This window comes from Staurois parvus, unplaced genomic scaffold (assembly GCF_062004578.1).
Source record: "Staurois parvus isolate SC_StPar_1 unplaced genomic scaffold, SC_StPar_1.0 ptg000616l, whole genome shotgun sequence".
Lineage (NCBI taxonomy): Eukaryota > Metazoa > Chordata > Amphibia > Anura > Ranidae > Staurois > Staurois parvus.
Window position 1 is genome coordinate 1,527,904 of NW_028318412.1, and position 14,201 is coordinate 1,542,104.

At 41.3% G+C, this 14,201-nt stretch overlaps 1 protein-coding gene across 2 annotated transcripts in view; it reads right to left on the reverse strand.

Moving 5' to 3' along the window:
* Positions 1–14,201, reverse strand: part of HDAC4 (histone deacetylase 4) — a 273,670-nt gene that overhangs the window by 87,379 nt on the left and 172,090 nt on the right. For both annotated transcript variants that reach the window (XM_089693176.1, XM_089693177.1), the window contains exons 6-9: positions 13,103–13,224; positions 9,202–9,333; positions 8,484–8,593; positions 8,284–8,400 (exon numbers count right to left, since the gene is read on the reverse strand). In XM_089693176.1, coding sequence (XP_089549302.1) covers positions 8,284–8,400; positions 8,484–8,593; positions 9,202–9,333; positions 13,103–13,224 — 481 coding nt within the window. The remainder of the gene's footprint in view (positions 1–8,283; positions 8,401–8,483; positions 8,594–9,201; positions 9,334–13,102; positions 13,225–14,201) is intronic.

The window sequence follows — 14,201 nt, forward strand, 5'->3', positions numbered from 1 at the left end:
CCAAGATAAAAATGGTGACGGGGAGGAACCTCCAGCAGATTGACAGCCTCGATTGACAGCCAGTTCCTGTGTGCTGTGTGAAGATGGGTGTGTCCCTTCAATCAGCTCTCAGAGCTCTCTCCATTGAGCTCTGCATAGTGTAATTTCAGTTCTCTACCTGTTTTTTTTCGGAACTCTCAGACATGCTTTATAAATTCTGGACTTTGAACGGATGTAAAGAGAGGGATGCAGATAAACAGGTACACCTTATGTAGGAAGATTTGTTCCACATCTGTGTATCACCTGAGGTCTGTCACTTCACTGGGTATAGGTAAATATTTACAACCACTTTAAGTCTGGATGAAATTTCAGCTGAGGGCATTTCACCTTGATCTGATTTCTCAGACGAAGAGAGGAGAATCTTCCACATCTACCAGTTCATCAACAAGCATATCTGCCTCAGGAACAAAGTACAGAATTGCCTAAGGAGGGAAAACTGAAGAGGGACATTTGTGATTCCTTGCATCAATGGCCTCTTTAGGGTGTGAAAATTCTATACATGAAATCAGACATCACAGCAGAAAATTTATCTCAATAAAAAGGAGGAATGTCATGTGGCCAACGGGCTAATGGAGCATACAGGGGAAGGCAGGAAATCAGACTGGGGGGAAAGATCCAAATAGAATATACTAGGACCCAATGGAGGCAAACTACGACCCTCCCCTTGGAACCATGGTCTGGGTCTGAGCTAGTGAGGCCATCTGACCCTTTCTCCCCTTTGAATCTTTCATGTGCAAGTGTCCCAGAGGAATACTTACAACCTCCATTGCTGTGGAGAGGGAGAGGAAACCCTCCAGTGGCACATACTGTAGGCAGCCGAATACGCAGGTATTATAATTGATCAATGTGCCATGTATTCTACTTGCTGTGAAGGTGTGTTCAGAAAGAAAAATGGAGTGTGCAAATGTTTAAAGGCTTCCAACCTGTAAATACGGCATGCAGATGTCTAGTATGCGGGAAAAAATAAGGTTTCCCTCCATGATGGGCATACAAACTAAGTGCCTTTAAGGGTAGACCATGGTCCTGGACTTGTATAGCACCCTGCAGATAACACAATGTAACGTCAAGTGCCCTCAGCAACAAAACAGGCCAACCCCACATCTTCTATCCAGCAGGGACCATTTATGACCTTCCAAAGCCTCAGCTGAGGAGTAAAACTGCTCAGACGTTTCCGTAAGAGATGCAGGGGCTGTGGTGCCAGTTGATAGAATAGGAAAAGGCAAGCATTTCTAAGTAGAAAGAAAATGTCCATCATTTAAAAGGAAAAGTATAGCCAAAGCTTTTTTGGCTGTACTTCTCCTATGGATCACAGTTTGTTCTGCACTCGGTGACAGTCTAAAGCTCGCTGTTGGCTGATGTCACAGAGATAGTCCAGGTTTTGAAAAGATCCTGACCACATGGTCAGGACCCAACCATAAGCCTGGAATGGCACCTGGCTCAGCCTTTCAGCAATCTGCTGAGAGCATGAGCTAGCCGCTCCCACCCCCTCCACTAGGAGTCTCTGCATAACTACAAGTGAAAGCGAAGGTGGCGTTAAAGTATGTGACCAGTGGTGTGAGGCAACACCTGGTCATTCCCACCTGAGACTGAGCTCTAAGTAGTTTAAATTTAGTGCTATGTTTGAAAAGTTTACATTCTGAAGTGAATACATTCCAAACACAGCCCTGTTTATACAGTAATGGTTAGAAATACAGGGTAACCCTGTCTTACCGGTCTATTACAATGCACAGTATATAAAGTGCAGGTTAAGCATGTCATGGTGGGCATGACACTAACAAAAAATTGAGCACTTACAGAGATGAGTTACAGGGGAGGCACCCAAGAGAGGGAGGAGGAGGGGGGTGTCCTCTAAAGCTTTGAATACATACAGATATATTATTTGAAAATCAATAAATATGCGTATAAGATATCAAGCATTGTGGATCGGATCCTCATGTAACATCCAGTATACCTCAAGCCCAAGTAATGTGCTTTGTGCACACACTGACATCATGCCAGAGACCGCACAAAACCGGCTGGGCTGTCATTTATTATTTATGTTTGTTATAGTTCTCTGCCATCAAGTCACAATAAAGCTTTTAAGCTTCTACATGATAAGGCTGTCCAGTGAATTGATATGTGCCCATTCTGTGTATTCAATCAATCCCATTCAAGCTGTGGTGGATTTATTTTGTCAGTAAATCACCATCCAGCTATATTAGACACACCCCACTCAATATGCTAAAATCTACAGATCGGATAGCTGAGGTTTTCTTCTTTACATGCATTCTGAAGAATTGAAAGCATCTGAAACAGTTAAAGCAGAACTCCAGGCAAAAAATAGCCCAATAAATGACAATAAGGCACCTTCAAACTGGAGCTGTCCTTGGAAGTACTTTTCCATCACTAAACGACCCCAGTCTTACAAGCTGAATGACAGCTCAAGAATTGATTTCTTGTGCCATTTCTTCCACTCTCTGTGCTCTGTTGTAAAGGGAGGACTCCAACAGGCTGATACCAAGTTAAAATCAGCTACATATACTGCTTGTATACTAAAAAAATACATTAAACGAGGTGTTACTGAATATTGAACTGCACTAATGTATGTATTATATTCTTCCATAGAGTTAATTTTAATGTGGTAATAAACCCTTACATAAGCCCAAAGAAGTGCCTAGCCTCTGGTGATTAACAATCATAAAGCTATCCCTCGCACATCAGTTGTACCTCTTTATTTGCAGTCCTCTCCCCTCCACAGACTTCCAAAATACACACCGAAGATCACAATTCTCAAATTCCAGGAGGTAGGGGGTGAAGATCTTACATTAAACACTCTACAACATAGAGCGCAGAGCTCAATGTAAGCCAACACATAAGTGGAGGGAATGGATACATCCACCTCTACCACTGAGAAACATGTATGTAAGTTAGGGACAATAGATTGTACACCCCTTGAGTGTTAAGGACTGATGTGAATGTACAATATATATTTAAAGCGCTACGTAAATTGTTGGCGATATATGTGTACCTGTAATAATATATTTGAGGCTGCCAATCACCTTCTGTGTGCTAGAGGTGAGGCGGGCCATTGCCATAGGCTGCCTGGTGTCTAGGAAACTGTCAGTGATGCATAAAGATTGCAAAGAAAGGAGATAGCAGCCAGCATCCACATTAGGTGCTATGAACTGAGGCAAGTATACAATATATGAGGCTATCCTTTGCTTAAGTGCCTTGAAAAAGCATTCATACCGCTTGAAATTTTCCACATTTGGCTGATTCTCTGATTAATGCTCTCCTTGCCCAGCCTGTCAGTTTAGGTGGAGGGCCAGGGGTGTGGAAATGTTTGGAAAAAAACACTTGTCCAGGGACTAAATCGGTCCTGATTAAAAAAAAAATCAATTTTAACCAAAACCGTATTTAAATCTGAGATGCTGTTAGGAATGTCTGGGACTTTTAACCATTTCCCATCTGGCCGATGTATATAAACAGCCAGACGGTGGCAGTGCAGGGGCAGGCTGCCATTCATAAACGGTGCCCGCTATTTTGGATTGTGCGCGCTCCCTGGGAGCGTGCGGCACCGCGATACGGTGCCCGCTGTGACCGATCGCTGTACGGGATCTGTTTGAGGTCCCAATCATGTGATCAATGATTGGCCAATCAGTGATCAGATGAATAGGTGTAAGCAAGATGTCACTTCTGACATCATTGTTTACTACGTGTGAAATCGGAGAATGATCACAGAGATCACATGGTACAAGGCTATTCACAACAGCCTTGTACCATGTGACAAGCTGTGACCAATCACAGCTCACACAGTATTTCTCAATGGCTGCAAGAATGCAGCCAGAGAGAAGGAGACATGATTGCTTTTACAGCCTTTATGGGTGTAAAAGCAATCAGTGTAATAATAAAAAAAAAAAAAAAACTTTGTCACCCCCACAAGTAGTACAGTGTCACTATGGTGTACAGTGACACTGTACTGCTAGGGTGACAGTATGTAAAAAAAAATTAAAAAAAATAAAAATGTAAAAACATTTTTTTGAAAAATTATCATTTTTGGTTATAAACTAATTTGGGTTTTTTTTTTTTTACTAAAAAGATAACTGAATACATTTTGGCCACGATTTATGATTATTTATTTGCAAAATTTTATAAGAAAAACACTTTTTTCTAAATTTTTGGACTTTTTCATTTATATAGCAAAAAAATAAAAATCCCAGTGGTGAATAAAGACACCAAAAAGTTTTATCTGTCTCAAAAAATGCTAAGAAATTCATATGGGTACAGTGTTGCATGACCGCTCAATTGTCAAAGTGTGACAGCACTGAAAGCTGAAAATTGGCCTGGACAGGAAAGGGGTAAAAGTGTTCGGACATGAAGTGGTTAAAATAAAAAAGGGCTTTATGGTGCCATTTTATTTCCTCCTCCCTTCCCTGCCTGTCTCCAACACCTCACCCGTGAACTAGCAGGAAGGAGAGAGACCTTGCAGTGTAATGAGCACTGATCGAGTGCTAGTCAGGAAAGGGTAGTGTTGGGCTTATCCTTTATCCATTTTGCTGCCAGAGCCATATTTGAGATTTTTGCACACGGTTAAAAAAATCATTTTAGGCTTGAAGATTACATAAAACGCAAAATTTCAGTAAAAAATACACAAAATTAATTTTAAAGCACAAAAAATCAATTAAACATGTTAAAACTTAAATTTCGTGCGCTCGTGAAATGGCGACAAACTTCAGTACCCTATATATTTTATAGGCGACCCTTTTAAAGACCCTTATAGGTCATCAGTTTAGCATTACGGAGGAGATCTGGTGCTAGAATTATTGCTCTCATTCTGGCGTGTGTGGCGATATGTAACATGTGTATGGCAATCGACATTTTCATGCATAGGTGCCTTGGTGTGAGCTTTTACTTTTGTACGTGCATATATGTGGGGGGCCTCAAATTTTTTTGAGGGGGAGGATGTTATCTGCTCAGGTGCAACTTCGATATTTTTTTCTACTTAACTTTTTTTTTTCACCACATAGGTATAAAAAGTCCCCTATGTGATGATTTGTTTAGTGACAGGTTCTCTTTAATGAGACATGCAGGGTCTAAAATAACCTGCTTGTCTCCCCTGTGCTCCCATGAATGTAATGTAGTGTACATCACACCGCATTACATTCTTTCCCAGCCTCAAAGGCCGGGAATCTGTGAATGGGGACCTGGAAGTGGTGTCAAATGTCACATCCGGGTCAGGACAAGAAGTGGAGGGGAGCGGACGCGTTCGCTCTCCTCCCTCCTCTCTAGATGCCGGCGCACTGAGCCAGTCCCGGGCCCGCAGATGGGCAAGCGGAGCCCAGGAGACTTGGTGAGCGGGGGGGAGGTTCACACACAGGAGGGGGGAATGTAGGCTGGCACTGTGGGCTGTGTGGAAGCAATTGGGTGACAGCGCTGCCTCCCGAATGCTTTCACCTGGCAGGCGAGACCTGCTGCTTGCCTGCAGGGCTAAAGGGTGAAAAAGGTTACCTGCCCAACGCCCGGAACTACATGTCCCGAGCGTTGGGTGATACAATTTCAACATCCCTGATGGCCATGTCTTGATAGATTTAGACTCCCCACGATATTCTAACTGATCACTGACCAGTGAGATCCTGTTTCCTTGGAATATCCAGGGTGGCCCCATCATCCTTTAACTCACAAACCTTTTTTTTTTTTTTTAATAAGGATTATTAATAAATATGAATTTTATGCATACTACATTTGGACCGTGTTTGCTCTTGATCTTATGATAAGCCTTTCTGGCACCCCTAAGGCCCATATATTTGTCCATTTGCTGTTCTTCATGTTTTGGGAGGTTGGTGCACTGGTAGAATAAAGTTTCGTATATACAGTCATGGCCGAAATTGTTGGCACCCTTGATATTTTTCCTGAAAATCAAGTATTTCACACAAAAAAGGTATTGCATTAACACATGTTTTGCTATACACATGTTTATTCCCTTTGTATGTATTGGAACAAATATAAAACAGAGGCAGAAAAGCAAATATGACATAATGTCACACAAAACCCCAAAAATGGGCTGGACAAAAGTATTGGCACCCTTAACTTAATATTTGGTTGCACACCCTTTGGAAAACATAACTGAAATCAGTCGCTTCCTATAACCATCAATAAGCTTCTGACACCTCTCACCCGGAATTTTGGACCACTCTTCCTTTGCAAACAGCTCCAGGTCTCTCTTATTGGAAGGACACCTTTTCCCAACAGCAATTTTAAGATCTCTCCACAGGTGTTCAATGGGATTTAGATCTGGGCTCATTGCTGGCCACTTCAGAACTCTCCAGCGCTTCTTTGCCATCCATTTCTGAGTGCTTTTTGACGTATGTTTGGGGTCATTGTCCTGCTGGAAGACCCAGGATCTTGGACGCAAACCCAGCTTTCTGACACTGGGCCCTACAGTGCGACCCAAAATCCTTTGGTAATCCTCAGATTTCATGATGCCTTGCACACAGTCAAGGCACCCAGTGCCAAAGGCAGCAAAACAACCCCAAAACATCATTGAACCTCCACCATATTTTACCGTAGGTACTGTGTTTTGTTCTTTGTAGGCCTCATTCCGTTTTCGGTAAACAGTAGAATGATGTGCTTTACCGAAAAGCTCTATCTTGGTCTCATCTGTCCACAAGACGTTTTCCCAGAAGGCTTTTGGCTTACTCAAGTACATTTTGGCAAACTGTAGTCTTGCTTTTTTATGTCTCTGTGTCAGCAGTGGGGTCCTCCTGGGTCTCCTGCCATAGCGTTTCATTTCATTTAAATGTCGACGGATAGTTCGCGCTGACACTGATGCTCCCTGAGCCTGCAGGACAGCTTGAATGTCTTTGGAACATGTTTGGGGCTGCTTATCCACCATCCGGACTATTCTGCGTTGCAATCTTTCATCAATTTTCCTCATCCGTCCACGACCAGGGAGATTAGCTACAGTGCCATGGGTTGCAAACTTCTTGATAATGTTGCGCACTGTGGACAAAGGCAAATCTAGTTCTCTGGAGATGGACTTGTAACCTTGAGATTGTTGATATTTTGCCACAATTTTGGTTCTCAGGTCCTCAGACAGTTCTCGTCTCCTCTTTCTGTTGTCCATGCTTAGTGTGGCACAGACAGACACACAATGCAAAGGTTAAGTGAACGTCTCTCCTTTTTATCTGCTTTCAGGTGTGATTTCTATATTGCCCACACCTGTTACTTGCCCCAGGTGAGTTTACAGGAGCATCACATGCTTGTAACATTCTTATTTATCCGCAGTTGTGAAAGGGTGCCAATACTTTTGTCCAGCCCATTTTTGGAGGTTTGTGTGACATTATGTCGAATTTGCTTTCTTTCCTCCCTTTTTTTGTTTTGTCCCAATACACACAAAGGGAATAAACATGTGTATAGCAAAACATGTGTTAATGCAATACGTTTCGTGAGAAATACATGATTTCCTGGAGAAATATCAAGGGTGCCAACAATTTCGGCCATGACTGTACATAAATATTTTATACAACAGACTATTTTGTATATTGCGAATCATTTTATATTAGGAAAAACACTAACTTAAATCAAGTTGACCAGAAAGCACAGAGGGATCAAAACTACTCAGAAACAAACTATTCCACTTAAGTGGAGGTCCGCTGGATGATAAACCTTCATTCATACTTAATACATTTTCTCAATTTAGAATGAGCATAAATTACCTATAATATGCTATTGTTGCTATTGACATACCTGGTTAAATACCAAGCTGTAACAGCTGGGATAGTACGTTAAAATGTATGTACACACCAACAATAAGCATCTTTTATTAGCTCCTTTTTGGTCAATAAAAGCACTTTAATATATCTGTGCAACAAAAATAAATCTACTAATCCTGCCAGAATTCCTCTTCTCTCTGCCTATACGGATTTATCAGTTCGTATTGTTCCCAAATCTGTAAAATACAGAACATATCCTCACTATTTTTATGGAGATGAGGAGAGAAGAGGTATTCTGCAGTCCTGTCATAGGAGGGCAATGCTGCTCCTCCATAGATAAAGTACAATGACTGAATCCTGTCACCCTAGGACAGGAATTCTGTTACTGTAAAACAAAACAAAATAGCCTGAAAAAATAATACAGTCATCACAGCTAAGGAATTGTTTGTGGTTCTTGGTTTTAACATATACTTTAATTAGCTTACAAATGTTTAAATGTAGAGTTCTAATCAACGCTTCAGCCACTAACAGTAAAATGTTTTAGGATACGTACATTAGCAGATCCGCTGGCAGGCAGTCCCAGAGTTATGTTGGGTAAAGAGGGCGAGGTATAGAGAGGGAGCTGGGTCACAGAACCTTCCCTGTTCACCAATCTATGGGCCAAAGCAGCCTAAAACATAATAATAATAATCAATACTTATAATACACCTGCATAGGAAGCATTTACTGTGCAACATCCAAAGCTAAAAATACCTCTGCCTGGATGCCCAAAGGACCAGCAATGCCATTCTCAGTGGTAATGTTGCTTGAGCTGTTGTTGGGGGAACTAGGGCCAGAACCAGGTGCACTATTGCAAGCAGAGTCTAAAAGAAAATACAAAATAAAATGCGTAATACCAGCAAGAAATTAGATTTGAATAATTTGCTTTAAAGGGAACCAGTTAATTAAACCAGAATTAAAAAATATTGGAGCTTCCACTGATGACCTTCTTTTAAAGTTGCAAGCTCTGGAACAGTAATCCTTAATCCCTACGTGGACAGTGTATATCTGTTGTCCTGACACGTCAGTATTTGCATGCTTGTTCCAGATAAGTGACTTACAAAGAAGTGAAAGAAAAAAAATTACAGCACAGATGCTTACAATTTTACAAACAAGTCATCAATGGCAGTTTCTAATGAGTTTCCAATGAGTAGGTAATACTGAACTTTGATGAAGGCATCAAAAAGTATGTTAGAATAAAGTTAGACAAAGGACATGATATTACAGTCACATGATGCAGCTGATTTAAACCCTACCAGTCTATAGAAAACCAAGTGGCCAGGACAGCCTTTTTTGGCTAAGAGGTATGGTTCCCACAGAGATAAGGCTAGTACCAAGAGTGTCAAGCAGCTACCTCCATCTACAATGTTAAACATAAACAGGGAATTTTTGTTTTTTCTGAAAATTTACTTAACAGATAACCATCACTCACCAGACACATCCAAAGGACGCTTCTTCAAAGTAGTCACACCAGGACCATCTTTCCTCCTGAGGAGAGGGCTGCTTCTGCGTTCCGCAACCTTTTGCTTCAGTCTGGAACGTAACTTGAGATTGGGCTCAGATGCTGAATAGAGACAGTGGGAAAAAAAATGTGAAAACCAGGAAGTTGCCCTACCATATGCAACTGAATGGAAGAAAAAAATAGAGTATATGTAATTTCAAAAATATTCAATACAAATGCATAATAAATATGTAAGTGTGCTGTAATGTTAATTTGAGTTAATTCTAGAAAAAGTATAATAGGGCAGTACAGTTGCAGAAAGATTAGTGCTGCCCCCTTCAGACACAGAGTTGCTAGGTTCAGTTCTAGCCAACACACTACATGCTTGAAGTTTGTATGTCCTCCTGTGCTTGTGTGAATTAAGTATAGGTGCTTCAGTTTATTACATTAATGAAAATATCTACTAAATTGCTGGCACCTAAATAGGCACTCGAAGGAGTAGACAGAATATTCCTCAATAACAACTTGCAAAATATATGAGTGCTAAAGTATTTTAAGCAAGGACAGTAAAGCAGACTATACATGATCATTCTTTTTAGTTCAACCAGCGGGTGACCAAAGAAAATGGATTCCCCCATCCACAGATTTGAGGTTTCCCCGCTGTCAGAATACACTCATCAGCACCACCCTTGGCCCTGATCAAAAAAATTTTTTCCAAAAGGCTAATTGTACAGAAGTCGATTTATGGCCGGCTTAACTCTTGGGCAAGCAATTCTTTAAAACTGTTCTCTTGTAATGTCTTTTCCTGTCTTTACCAGATTTTCCTGTCATTATAGGCCACCTCCTGCCTGGAGTTTGCATGTTCTCCCTGTGCCTGTGTGGGTTTCCTCCGGGTACTCCGGTTTCCTCCCACACTCCAAAAAGACATGCTGGTAGGTAAATTGGCTCCTGTCGAAATTGTCCCTAGTATGTGTATGTATGAATGTAAGCTAGGGACCTTAGATTGCACGCCCCTTGAGGGTTAGGGTCTGATGTGAATGTATAATATATATGTAAAGCGCTGCGTAAATTGATGACGCTATATAAGTACCTGAAATAAATAATAATAAAATAAACAAATTAAAGTGAACCTGTTAACGCAAGCACATGTTCACGTTAATCACTGACAAATGACTGAGAGCCATATTTTAAACATGATCAACTTTGGCTGTTCCTACGTGCATATATACAGCCTTTGCCAAAAGTTTTGAGAATGACACAAATATTAATTTTCAAAGTTTGCTGCTTCAGTGTTTTTAGATTTTTGTCAGACGTTACTGTGGTATAATGAAGTATAATTACAAGCATTTCATAAGTGTCAAAGGCTTTTATTGACAATTACTAAACCAACAACAATAAAATCAGTCTGTATATGCAGTAAAGCATGCTTGCTATACTCACTGTGGAACCTAAGGGGTTAATCCTCCACACTGTATAAAAAGGATGTTTGATCCTCTCTTCTCTGATCCTCCCCTTCTTCCAGTGTTTTCAAAATATCTCCTGATAGAACAGAGGCTCGGGGCAAGCTGCAAATGCTCAGTTTGGTGTGTATTGCTAGAGTGTTTTCTTCTTGGGAGAGCGCATGTGATTAGCACAGGGCCAATCAGCACTCTCTAGACAGAGGTCTGGGGTTCAGCATCCTACAGGAGAATGAAAACTCCTCCTGAAAGCTGTAACCAATGCTCTGCTGGAGACTGATAGAAGTCACAAGACTGCTATATACTGCTAATGAGAAAAGGTATTTAGCAGTTTATATTTACTAAAGTAATTGCATTTCCATGTTCTATGCACTGTGGAAGACCAGATATAGTAAATGCAGGGTCCTGGGTTTAGTAACACTTTAAGATTATGCAACGAGTCAATATTTGCAGTGTTGACCTTTCTTTTTCAAGACCTCTGCAATTCGCCTTGGTATGCTGTCAATCAACTTCTGGGCCACATCCTGACTGATGGTAGCCCAATCTTGCATAATCAAAAGGAGTTTGTCAGAATGTGTGGGGGGTTTTTTGCTCACCCGCCTTTTAAGGATTGACCACATGTTCTCAATGGGATTAAGGTCTGGGGAGTTTCCTGGCCTTGGACCAAAATTTTCAATGTTTTGTTCCCCAAGCCACTTCGTTATCACCTTTGCCTTATGGCAAGGTGCTCCATCATGCTGGAAAAGGCATTATGCATCAAACTGTTCATGGATGACTGTGAGAAGTTGCTCTCAGAGGATATTTTTGTACCATTTTTTATTCAAGGCTGTCTTCTTTGTGCAAAATTGTGAGCGAGCCCACTCCCTTGGCCAAGAAGCAACCCCACACATGAATGGTCTCAGTATGCTGTACTGTTGGCATGACACAGGTTTTTTTCAGATGTCCCAAATAATCGGAACGGGGAGTCATCAGAGAAAATTACTTTACTCCAGTCCTCAGCAGTCCAATCCCTGTACCTTTTGCAGAATATCAGACTGTCCCTGATGTTTTTCCTGGAGAGATGTGGCTTCTTTGCTGCCCTTCTTGACACCAGGCCATCCACCAAAAGTCTTCACCTCACTGTGCGTGCAGGTGCACTCACACCTGCCTCTGCACTGGTGGTGCCCCGATCCTGCAGTTGAATCAACTTTAGGAGATGGTCCTGCGCATGCTGGACTTACTTGGGTGCCCTGAAGCCTTCTTCACAATTGAACCTCTCTCCTTGAACTTCTTGATGATCTGATAAATGGTTGATTTAGGTCCAATCTTAGTAGCAGCAATATCTCTGCCTGCGAATCCCTTTTTGTACAACACAATTATTTTGGTAAATATAAACTGTTAAATACTTTTTCTCATCAGCAGTTAGAGCAGTCTTGTGATGTTTATCAGTGTCCAGCCGAGCACAAGTTAAAGCTTGTAGGAGGCGTTTTCATTCTACTCTAGGAGGATGCAGGACCCCTGACCTCTGTCTGGATGGTGCTGGTTGGCCCTGTGTTGATCACATGCACTCTCCCAAGAAAAAAAATAAAAACTCTCTAGCAATACCCATAGAGTTACTCCACACAATATGTCTTATCAGGAGACAAGAGGGGGGCACTGGCAGAAGGGGAGAATCAGAGAAGTCAGGATCAAACAGCATTTTTACACAATGCAGAGGATTAACCCCTTAGGTTCCACAGTGAGTATAACAAGCATGCTTTACTACATATACAGACTGATTTTACTGTTGTGTGTTTAGTAATACTTTAAGCCATTCTGCTGCATACATGGCTCCTGCAGCATTAAGCAGACTATACTATACTTGTATTAATATCTCTATACAATGCTGTAAATCCAGGGGTTTCTCACAGGTCCAAGTGTCTTAGCTAAGAAAATGGAAGCAGAACTGTAACTTCAACAGCCACATTAAAATCAATCAATAGCTTTCATACTGGTGAAAGCTTCCGCTGGTACCTGACTTAACCCACGGAACCAGCTCAGCCCACTGCCTGAGAAGACCACATCAAATAAATATACTGGAGCAACATTAATAATTCACAAACATTCCTGTAACTACTCGTAAGGCACACAAATGGAAATGGGTGTGGGGGTAAAGAACAGCCTGAAGAGACAGAGAGACGAGGAAAACAAATGTATAAATGTGGTAAGGATAAGAGTGAAAGCAGTCAATGAGGGTAGTAAAAAGAGGAGACATCAATAAAAAAAGCAGGTGTAATGTCTTATTTGTCCTCGCCATGCACACAGTACTCACAGGGTGTATTTAGATGTAAACGCAAAATTTACAATTCACTATAATGTAAGTGGTTCAAAAACAATGCCTTTAAGAAACAGTCAGGTCAGTAGCTAATTAAGTGATATCCTTTTTACTGAACCATAGCAACTTTGCCAATGCTCACCTGTCTTTCTTAGGGGGAAGTCATCCTTTGAGTCATACATTCCCAAGACAGGATGGTGGTATGAACCAGATACCCCTCCCTGAGGTGGTGGACTCTGGTCCAGGGAGCTATGCTGAGTTTTCCTGTGGGTTAGGATGGTTATTGGAATTAGTAACCATTGCCCTGATAAACTCATACAGCATCCATATCAATTATAAAATCCTCTACTAGAATGTCCTTAAAGCAAAGATAGGAATTCTCCCACTGCAAATCACATACAGTTTTAACTGTGCAGAGATTCAGCACAACTCAGAGATCTTAGAGAAATAACTTCTACAAACATATGTTGCTGATCTTTCCCCAGTCATTACTGGTTTTAGTTTTATAGTCTCCAAACTGTAAGCTTTAGGCTCCATCACACTTTTAGGCCTTCAAAGTTGTGCAACTCTGGACTGCAACTTTGGATGGGTCCGACTTTGGCTTTGACCAATGATAATGGGCAACTGTTGCACAACGGTCACATGCAAAACATTTAGGTGCGACTTTCATGCAACTTTTGAGGGTTAACATTGAAGTCTATGGCCCTTAAGTCGCATAAAAGTCAGACCAAAGAAGTGCATGAACTACTTTAAGTCGCATAGATATGAACGGTACTCATTGAAAAATATAGGGTGAAACTTGTTATGAGACTTTGCTGTCCAAAGACACATCACAAGTCGCACAAGTGTGCTCAGAGCCTTAACACATTACAATGCATTATATTTAGAAAGAAAGTTTCCAACAACATGGTGATTTATGGCAAATAAAATGGTAAACATTCCATAATAGGAAAATTCTATTTATATATTGTTCTACTCCCTTCCCAGAGTGCCTAGATGTTGGGGCCTTATTAGGCAAATTTTGATGAGCTCTTCGATGGCTACAGCCCACCCACTGCAGATTACCTGAACAACCCTACAGGCCGTTGAAGCCACACACATGGCGGCCAACAGGTGGGGGGGGGGGGGGGTGACCAAGTCCTGGTCAGTATTTGCATAATATAAGTGATGTGACAAAAGTTGTAGGGATTTTTTTTTTTTTTGCTAAACTTCAGCTTTAAACTATATCTCTAGGAAACACT